Here is a 10,672-nt window from a genome sequence, read left to right on the forward strand (position 1 = left end):
TGAAAACCAGATCATTTTTATTTCCTGATGAGTAAAAACTTAAAACTCCACTTTATGTTGACTCTATCGTCTAATCCACACAGTTAATAATTTCAGATTTCAGGAGATGGCAGCCGGCAGCGGTCAGTCCTCTGAGCAGACTCTCCGTCTATAAACTCCGCCATTTTGGATCGTTCCACACCAGTAGGAGGACCAGGGCGTCCAGGCTGACACCTCCCACACCGAGGTGGCGCTGTAGCCCCAGTCTGACTTCGTCCACGGCCCCTTGGCGCCTGATGATGTCACCGGCGTGTCATCGACCCACCAGAGGACCTGCTGCCGGGGCGAGGTCAGGCCCTCCAGGAGGCAGACCAGCAGGCGAGGCGACTCGGGGTCCTCTGGGGAACGTTTGGACGTTAGAATCTGAATGGACGGACCTGAAGACGGTTTTCAACAGAATAATCAGAAAATGGAGAAAAATCAACCAAACGAACTAAAATCTGCTCCAGGCGTTCCTCCAGGTTCCAAACTTGGCCCACTGCTTTTTAAATCAACAATCAATGCTGTGAGGATTTTATTGGACTATATTTTGACTATAAACTCAAAGAAACCATTAATTTGCCACTGTGGTTATAAACTGCTGTTAAGTAAAGCTAAACCGACGTGAAACATTAAAAGAAGTTGCACTGTAAAAAAAAATCTTACCATGTATTTTTGTCTAAATGACTTGGTAAACTTGAAATAAGACAAAATGAAATTTTCACCAAGAAACAGAATCTTGTTTTAAGTCAGTGATTCTAGATCCCCTGGCAGATTATTTAACTTATAAAGTGGGTAAAAATAATTTTTAATAAGTGAAATAATCTGCTAGTGGAACGAAAAAAATCAAGGAATTATTGTCTTAAAACAAACTTTTATATCTTTATGAAAAGTTAAGTTTAGATGAGATTTAGTTTTTACAGTGCAGCTTTGTTTATGGTTCATTTCACCTTTATTTAACAACAGTTTGTAACCATAGTAACACATTTATGACCTTTTATGCTTATAGCTCAACTATAGCCAATAAAATCCTCACAGTAACGATGAATGTAGATTAAAGTAACGGCTGAGGAGCGACTAGAGCAGATTCTAGGTTATTTATTTAAAGATAATATTTTCCTAATTAGCATTTAGTTCAGTTCTAGTTCAATTGACAGATTATTTCACTTATAAAGTGGATAAAATATGTTGTAAAATGTAAATGTCTGCCAGTCGATCTACTGATTTTTCATCAATATTAAGAAGTTATTAATTCTCCTGTATTTTGTTGAAAAGTTACTTGAGAGTTTTGTCTTATTTCAAATGAGTTAGAAACTAAAGTTCCAGTTAATTCGTTGGTGTTTTTGAGTTGTTTGGTTTCCCGTACCTGCTGTCGTGTTTGCCAGAGGAAGGAAATCCGTCGTTTCTCTCCCGACGTCGACCAGCAGGTGGGTTCCATCGCTGAACACCATGGAGAAACGGGCCGACCGTTTCCGGGAAGGTTCTGACCGAACCGCCCAGCACCTTCGGAACCAGGAGGCACAGGGTTAACCGAGAACACGGAAACAGCAGAACCTCATCCACCTGGAGCCTCACCCGAGAAGGCAGACGAGGAGAAGGTTCATCCTGAAACCGGCCTTCATCCTGTCGGACAAGACGAAAGAGGATCACGTCCAGATGATGGTTTAGTTCCAGACCGGGACGGATCCAGGTCCTAGACCGGGACGGATCCAGGTCCTGGATCGGGACGGATCCAGGTCCTGGATCGGTACGGATCCAGGTCCTGGATCGGTACGGATCCAGGTCCTGGACCGGTACGGATCCAGGTCCTACATCGGTACGGATCCAGGTCCTATATCGGGACGGATCCAGGTCCTGGATCGGGACGGATCCAGATCCTATATCGGGACGGATCCAGGTCCTAGACCGGTACGGATCCAGGTCCTACATCGGTACGGATCCAGGTCCTACATCGGTACGGATCCAGGTCCTATATCGGGACGGATCCAGGTCCTGGATCGGGACGGATCCAGGTCCTGGATCGGGACGGATCCAGGTCCTGGATCGGGACGGATCCAGGTCCTGTATCGGGACGGATCCAGGTCCTGTATCGGGACGGATCCAGGTCCTGGATCGGGACGGATCCAGGTCCTGGATCGGGACGGATCCAGATCCTATATCGGGACGGATCCAGATCCTATATCGGGACGGATCCAGGTCCTATATCTGTACGGATCCAGGTCCTGGATCGGGACGGATCCAGGTCCGGGACCGGGACGGATCCAGGTCCGGGACCGGGACGGATCCAGGTCCGGGACCGGGACGGATCCAGGTCCTGGACCGGGACGGATCCAGGTCCTGGATCGGGACGGATCCAGATCCTATATCGGGACGGATCCAGGTCCTGTATCGGGATGGATCCAGGTCCTGGATCGGGACGGATCCAGGTCCAAACCTCATTCACTGCAAAAACAACATCCAGCCAATCTGGTCTGATGGAAATATTTTAGTTCACTTGAAGACGACGCTGGTTAAATATATGAGCTTGTTTTAAGTAAATTATTTCCCTCGTTACATTTTTCCCATTTTAAAAGTGAAATTATCTGCAAATGCAACCAGATATTTTTCATCAATATTAAGGAATTATTATTTAAAACATTCCTATTTCTTGCTGAAAACTTGTTAATTTTGTCTCATTTCAAGATATTTTCCTTAGAAACTGGATGAGATCAGATTTTGTGTTTTTTCAGTGTTCCTATTCCATAAACACTTCAAAAGCTAATTTTGGTCGTTTGGAAAACATTTATCAGTTAAAACTACAGAAAATAAAAGATTTAGCTGTAGATAAAAACAACCAGGTGTTTGATATATTTCATCTGTAAGGATGAGAACAAAACATTAACAAACATGTTAAATAAAAATAAACACATTTCCAGTCAGATTTTTCAGATTTGGGTTACTGGGACTGGATTCTGATCAATAATAAAGATTCATTTAAAATTACTTAAAACATGTTAATGTAAAATAGTAATTTGGGACATGAATATTTTTTACCAAAGAAAACAAAAAACTTTTTTTCCTTTCAATAACTGCATTAAACCAAGTCATCGTCTTAATTTATAGTGACTAAACAGTTTAATAATTAAACATAAATTTAAAATAATGTTTAATAAGTATATTAAAGGACATAAAGAGAATGTTTCTGTCTAACAATATAAACTATTCTAGTTTTCTGAGCGTTTTGCTGACTGTTGTTAAATATTAGCGTTTCTACCTGAGAAGCCGGTTGCCGTGGAAACGCTGCGTGCCGCTCCTCAGTTCGGTTCTGGGAAACAGAACCTGAGAAACAGAACCGAACTGAGGGGCGTCGGAGCAGAACCTGGTCGGGTCTCCAGAGGAGGCGGCCGCTCTGGGATCCGTTGGTTCCGTCGGTTCGGTCGGTTGGTTCAGGAAGGAAAACAGGAAATTTTCTCACCCATGTTGTCGATTCGCCTGAAAGAAGCAAACACAAAACGGGATTTCCGTTAAACTGTCGGAAACTCTTTAGAAAATTCAAACCTTTTTCCACTTAAATATAAAAATAAATGTAAAAACTTTGTGTTGTTTTAGTTCCGTTTATCTGATGTTCGCGTTTTTGTGACAGAAATGAACATTTAAAAGAAAACAGTTTCATTTTTTCCACAAAATTATCTTCATTCCATTTTTCAAACACATCGTCTTAAAACTTTAACAGTTTTTAACCTTCATAATGTAATGTTGTATTTATTCTGTTACATATTTACGTTTCTTGCATTCCAACTATGTGGGAAAATCATAAATATAGACGTCTCCTTTGGTCAGATCACTCAGAAATGTAAATTAATATCCAACTTTTCACATCCAGATTAATGAAGTCAAATAGTTTTATGTCCATAATCCAACATAATCTGCTGCTGAAAACCTTCATGTTTTCCTCCAGATGCGTTTTAATCTACGTAGATTTCATCATAACTCCTTCATGAGCCTTTTGGTAAAATAAACAACAGTTTCCAGGATTTCATGTTTTTCCATCTGTTTGCTTCCAGTTATCAAACTGACCAGAAGCTGCTGTCATAGAGGTGATCAGATTAACGATTAGTAATAATTTAATTAGCAGCGTTTTCCTCTTAAAACCTGGGATTAAAATGAAAGATGAATTTAGTTTTTCACAGTTTTTGCATTTTACAGTGTGTTTTGTGTTGTGGTGAATTATTATTATTATTAACGATGAAAATATTTCCATTATGTCCTAAATAAACCCTAGAGGGTGTACTTTCTTTCTGTTCTTTGATTTATGCACTGTAAAAAGTTAGAATTCTGACTTGACCTGATTTAAAATGTTGTTTCTTTATTATTTATATCGTTTTTCATACGTCATTCACTCTGTTGGTAATTAAAGATTAATTAGTAAAAAGTGATAAAGAAGTTTAAATAATATATCAAAACATTAATTTAATCTGTGGAAAAACTAAGAATTTCATTTTATTTGGACTTTTTTTTATCATGAGACGTTAAGGAGAAAATATGAAAAAAAATGCGTTTAATGCATTTATTAACTTGTGTGACATCAAACATGAGAGTCAGAGTCATAAACTGAATATTTTTATTTCAGATTTAAGGAATAACTGATCAAACAGCTTCCTTCACCAAATACATCCCATAATTTTCAGCAAAGCAGTGAGAAGAAAAAAAAAACATCCTTCACTTATAAAAAGCATTTAGGAAACATTTGTGATCTGTGGAAAATTCCTGTGTTGAAAGATATTCTGACTGACCGTAGCATGTTAGCATGTCTGGTTAATGTTAGCATGACTGATTAATGTCTGGTTAGCATGTCTGGTTAATGTTAGCATGACTGGCTAATGCTAGCATGTCTGGTTAATGTTAGCGTGTCTGGTTAATGTTAGCATGTCTGGTTAATGTTAGCATGACTGATTAATGTCTGGTTAATGTTAGCATGTCTGGTTAGCGTGTCTGGTTAATGTTAGCATGTCTGGTTAGCATGTCTGGTTAATGTTAGCATGTCTGGTTAATGTTAGCATGACTGGTTAATGTTAGCATGTCTGGTTAATGTTAGCATGTCTGGTTAATATTAGCATGACTGGCTAATGTTAGCATGACTGGCTAATGTTAGCATGTCTGGTTAATGTTAGCATGTCTGGTTAATGTTAGCATGACTGGTTAATGTTAGCATGACTGGTTAATGTTAGCATGACTGGCTAATGTTAGCATGACTGGTTAATGTTAGCATGACTGGTTAATTTTAGCATGTCTGGTTAATGCTAGCATGTCTGGTTAATGTTAGCATGACTGGTTAATGTTAGCATGACTGGTTAATTTTAGCATGTCTGGTTAATGTTAGCATGACTGGCTAATGTTAGCATGTCTGGTTAATGTTAGCGTGACTGGTTTTTGTTAGCATGTCTGGTTAATGTTAGCGTTTCTCGGTGCGCCTGGCTGCATTTAGCCTACCAGGCGTATCTGGTAGTAAATTCTGCATATCTGTTGTATTTACTTTTTGCAAATCAGTCAAATTTCATGTGAACTGCCTGATTTTCATAAATTTCTGTATTTAGAAAATTCTTGATCGATTCCCGCGAACAGAACAAACCTTTCCCAATACGTGGAAGGAAATAATTCCAGCCTGGTCCCAAATATAAATAGACAAGTGAAAACAAAATACAAACTTTGTTACTTTAACATCAGTTACTAAAACTACTCATTTCACATTTACTGATTTTATTTCTCTTCACTTGAGGTCGTCATATTGCTCCAGCTCGGGAGGTCAAAGGTCGCCTGCCCGCCATGGAAACATTTGTTGCTGCTGAACTCAAATCATCCGGTTCAGAACCGATGAGCCCAGAGCTTCGGTTCGGCGTCGGGTTCTTGTTCTGGTCGGAGCCGTGACTGACGCCGCAGTAATAAACAGCCGAGTCGCTCAGTTCGGACCCGCGCAGCACAAGCGACCCGTTGGCCGCGGCGGACACTTTCTGCGGGCCGACGCCGTCGCCGTACCTGACGACGGAACCGTTACCGGGGCGAAGGCTCAGCAGCAGCGTCGGGCCGCGGCCCGCCGCCTTCCGGTACCAGCTGAGGGTGGCCGGGTCCGCCGAGGCGCTGGTTCCGTTGGCGCCGTCCAGCAGGGGGCAGTGCAGCGTGGCGTCCTCCCCGATTCCCACCAGGACGGTCGGCAGGGAGGCGGACCGGAAACCTGAGGAACAGAAACACGGAGGCTGAAGAAACAACAGAAATAAAACATAACATGAGAAATAACCGAGATTAAAACATTAAAACCTACATCAGAGAAAAAAAATGGAAAAGATCGAGTTATAAAAGTGAATGAATTAAAGGTTCGAACAAAATGCCAAGAAGAAAAATATAAATTATATACAATGAATTGAAAAAGTTAAACGTTAAACATATGAGAAAGAATTAAGATAAAAAATGAAGAATAAAAAAACGTGTAATTGTTTTTCTTTATGAGGCTAAATAAATCTAAATATTGAGTTAATTTCTACTGTGTAACTTCACCAATGGCAGCAAATTCAGTTTGAACATTTAAAACAAAAGAAAAGAAAAGAAAAAAGAGAAAATCTGTTAGTCTGAAATAACAGTTGTTCTATTTTATCCCTTGTTATTTTTGATTAACTCATGTTTACATTTCAGTCTTGCAAAATTAACTATTAAAGCTGAAAATAGTAACTTATGCTACAAACTGTCAGATATTAAAAAAACATTTTATTTTTGTTTTGCAGATTCTAAGAAACTTTAATATTTTCCACTGAAAATCATCTTAAAGAGTTTCCTGTTGAGACTTTACTGAAATAACAATAATAAATCATCTTTGTGGGTTTAGTGGGACTCACCGCTGAGAGCGAGGAGGAAGAGGACGACCTGCAGACGCCTCATCTTCATCAGACTGAGTGAGGAAGCTGATGCGTTTCCTTATAAACAGCAGATTTTCATCCAGCTGCTGTTTTTCAGACTTTGCTCAGGATTTCCTGATTTTACCCGTTTTACTAAAACACCTGTTTTAACTGAAGGTAATTTAATTATCCATCCAGGAAAAGTAATCAACTAAACCCAAAGACAATCCATCGATTTATCTGCACTCAGTGGAAATAACTGAAATATTCATTAAAATCCAAGAAACACATGTAGTGTGTGTGACTGCTCAGCAGGGGGCAGTGTGGCCCTCCAGCAGACCTTTACCGTTATGCTTTGCTTTTATATTGGTCTGTCATATTACATGAATTTAACATTAAGGAGGTATTTTCTCGGTACATTGTGTTTATTTGATCAATATTACAACGTTATTTCAACATGAGTAATATTTATATCAGTATTTATTGGTAGCATTTTGACTTCCGTCTTATGACTTTATTGTATTATCACAAGAATAAAGATGCGTTAGTACAACTTTAGTCTCACCTTATTATTATTATTATTATTCTATTATTGCAAATTTATTTCTGGATTAGTACGACTTTTATTATTTAGAACTTTTGTTTTCCAGTTCTGGCCCTAATATCCCATCGTATGATTATACTTACACATAATTTGAAGTAACTGCTGTGGTCACTATAGTTTTCTCACAGTGACACTGGTATGGTGTTTCCCGTGTGTCAGGTCAGGTGACTAACCTGTCTGAAGCACAAGCCTTGCAGGAGTACGGTTTCTCTCCTGTGTGTCTGACCATGAAAGTCCTGTTACACTCTACAGGAATACACCTTCTGCCTGTGTGTGTGTGTGTGTGTGTGTATTGTTGTGACGGGTCAAACTGTTGCTGCGTCTCAAGTATTTCTCATACCGGTTACAACCGTAGGGTTTCCCTCCTGTATGAGTTCTCGTGTGATTTAAGTTCGTAGACTTCCTGAAACTCTTCCCACCTGACAGGTGAGCAGTTTGATGAGTTTTAGGTTCTGAATCTCTCACCTCGTCTTCTGGTTTTCTGACTCCTCTTCATCGCTGCTCCATCCAGAGTCTTCGTCGACGCTGCCATGTTGGCTCCCAGCTTCAAGAAACCTTCCAGCTTCCTGTTTCACCACAAGCTGCTCTTCTTTGGTTGGTCAACGTTTCGTCCTTCATCTCTGCAGTGGTTCCGGTTCCTGCTGCTCCTCTTCGACATCCACAGGTTCTGGTTTCTGCCGCGGTTCTGATGGAGTGTGGAGTATTTCCTGGTTAGCAGGAGTCTCCAGTTTTAAACCAGCATTTCTGTTGAAGAAGCAGAGAGAAATCATCCAACTGCACATTCAGCAGATTGTCTGTTTGCAGATTGTCTGTCGGAGCAACAGAGAAACTGTTCACACCTCAAAGGATGGATGTCAGTTAATCTCTCCCTGAAAACGAAAACAGAAAAAACACCTTCTATGTTTTCCTGCTTCTCAATATTAAAAATGAAAATTGAAGGATGTTGTCCTGTTAGACAGCAGCAATATTTGGGCTGTGAAGAAAGATTGAGTCTTCCGAGCCTTGAGATTCTTCTCATTTCCTTTCCCAAACAGTAAAACTCTACAGTTCACCTTTGACCTCACCTGAACTTCCTGTTTGGACAGAGGAAATTGTTGCACAGTGGAAAATATTGATTTCTTTAATTTTATTTTTGATGCGTTTTGCATGTTTTGGTGTTTTGTTTTCCCGTTTAACAATCCAAACACACTGGGCTGAAAGTTTAAGGAAGGAGAAAAGTGTGTGTGTGTGTGTGTGTGTGTGTGTGTGTGTGTGTGTGTGTGTGTGTGTGTGTGTGTGTGTGTGTGTGTGTGTGTGTGTGTGTGTGTGTGGACTGATCCTGTAACCGACGGAGAGATGGCGTAGCAGGCGTGTCAAACTCCAGTCCTGAAGGGCCGCTGTCCTGCTCCAGTCGCTGTCCTGCAGTTTTTAGATGTGCCACAGGTACAAAACACCTGAATCAAATGGCTTAATTACCTCCTCAGTTCTCCAGAGCCTTGCTAATGACCTAATTATTCTATTCAGGTGTGGTGCAGCAGAGGCACTTCTAAAAGTTGCAGGACACCCCGGCCCTCGAGGACTGGAGTTTGACATCCCTGGATCGTGGCGGAAGGAACCCGCACGCCAGGCGCGGTGGGCCGATGGCTCACTGCAGAGGATCGGGGCAGAAGGGAACCGGCCCGCGCCTCTGGGTCAGACTGAAAGCGGCGTGGCGGTTCGCCAAAGAGTGGGATGGTACAGGAGCGGCGAAGAAGTCAGCTGAGGATCAGCAAGTGAGCGGCTTGTAGGCAGATCGCCGTCACCTGGAGCCGCCCGATAAGTGGAACCCAACCTCGAATTGGTGACTTTCTTTTAAGGACAATTATTGAACTTTGGATTTGATAAAGAGGAAAAGGACTGTTTTTATTGTCACTATTGGAAAGTGACCTTTTTTTGTAATAAAATATTCTAAATTTGATTGTTCCGTCGGTTGGGCTTTTTGAGTTGTTTGCTCCCCTTGTATCGCGAACTAAGCGTGGGGCCATATTGGTCACAAAACGGCTCTGGAAACATCAGGCATCATCATTTTTATTTGTTTTAAATTCCCTGTGCGGGACTGGAAACGATGTTTCCAGTTCAGAGAGCTTTACGTCATAAAAACACGAAAATAAAGTCGTAAAAAAACATCAAACAGCCGAGAAAACGGAAACAAAATCCTTGATACTCATCAGAAATGTTCCAGTAGCTCCAGAGCAAATCTAAATCTAATTACCAGTCCAGATGTGAAGGAACTCAGGGTTTCGGCTGTTTTGCAGTTTTCTGGAAGCTTGTTCCAGATTTGTGTGTAGAAGCTGGATGATGTTTTTAACTCAGAGGAAACTCAGTTTTGGTTTATCTGTGTGTGCCGTAGATTTATGCAATGAATTAAATGATGAGCTCAAAGTTTTAAAAATGTCCAAAATACTGATGGAAACGTTGAATTAGCAGATTATTTCTCTGATGCATCAGATTCTTCCAGGTTATAAATGACTTCATCTGCTAACGGGAACTTTTTCATCAATGTTAGGGAATTATTTACTTAAACCAGGCTCCTACATCTGGCTGAAAAGTTGTTTCTAAGTTAGTTTTGTGTTATTTCAAGATACTGAGATATTTGCATTGAATCTAGAGCAAAATGATTTGGTAAGATTTTGTGTTTTTAAGGTGAATAACAGGAAATCATAACATCCTGTATCTTCTATGGGCTCCTTTATGTAAAAACGCACATCAGTGGGCATGATTATTGGATTAATGATGAATTTGTTCTGTTTTTGCTCGTCTGTCTGAAATGAATGAATAAATAAAACCTGTGGAGTGTCTGGGTTTGTCCTCCTGCTGGGTGTGGCAGGCAGGCGGAGGGTTAGCCTGGAACAAATGAGGCGTGTTTTCAGAAACAAGCTGGGCCGCCAGCGCAGGAGCTCCTCTTGGTGGCAGAGTGTGTGTGTGTGTGTGTGTGTGTGTGTGTGTGTGTGTGTGTGTGTGTGTGTGTGTGTGTGTGTGTGCCAGCTGCTGGCTGCAGTTCAGGAAACACTGAGCGCTGCAGCATCTCGTCTCTGAGTTTCATTTCTGCTTCTGGAATGTGTTTTCAGTTGCAGAGTTCAGGCGGGTTCACGGCCAGAGAGCTGGGAAACAGAAACAGAAAGCTTCAGTCTCTCAAACTCAGTTTCTGTGTGTGTGTAAAGGTTTCTGC

General features: G+C 41.0%; 2 protein-coding genes across 3 annotated transcripts; both read right to left on the reverse strand.

The window, feature by feature from the left end:
* On the reverse strand, window positions 1-3,356 carry LOC145551378 (uncharacterized). The gene is made up of 4 exons (XM_081605967.1): window positions 3,272-3,356; window positions 1,594-1,641; window positions 1,385-1,521; window positions 1-416 (listed from the first exon to the last, which is right to left on the reverse strand). Exons 2-4 carry the CDS (start codon window positions 1,638-1,640, stop codon window positions 124-126), a joined length of 477 nt encoding a protein of 158 aa, XP_081462093.1. The 5' UTR covers window position 1,641; window positions 3,272-3,356; the 3' UTR covers window positions 1-123.
* A 1,245-nt stretch (window positions 3,357-4,601) lies between these two features.
* LOC145551377 (uncharacterized) lies at window positions 4,602-10,498 on the reverse strand. Of its 2 annotated transcripts, none has more exons than XM_081605965.1 (2): window positions 7,951-10,498; window positions 4,602-6,226 (listed from the first exon to the last, which is right to left on the reverse strand). In XM_081605965.1, the coding sequence occupies exons 1-2, from the start codon at window positions 8,015-8,017 to the stop codon at window positions 5,778-5,780; spliced, it is 516 nt and encodes a 171-aa protein (XP_081462091.1). In that variant the 5' UTR covers window positions 8,018-10,498; the 3' UTR covers window positions 4,602-5,777. The 2 variants fall into 2 exon arrangements, with proteins under 2 accessions (XP_081462091.1, XP_081462092.1); XM_081605966.1 differs by lacking the exon at window positions 7,951-10,498 and adding an exon at window positions 6,882-7,941.
* Between the last annotated feature and the right edge of the window lie 174 nt (window positions 10,499-10,672).

Source organism: Poecilia reticulata, chromosome 4, assembly GCF_904066995.2.
Source record: "Poecilia reticulata chromosome 4, P_reticulata-male-v2, whole genome shotgun sequence".
NCBI classification, from domain to species: Eukaryota; Metazoa; Chordata; class Actinopteri; order Cyprinodontiformes; family Poeciliidae; genus Poecilia; species Poecilia reticulata.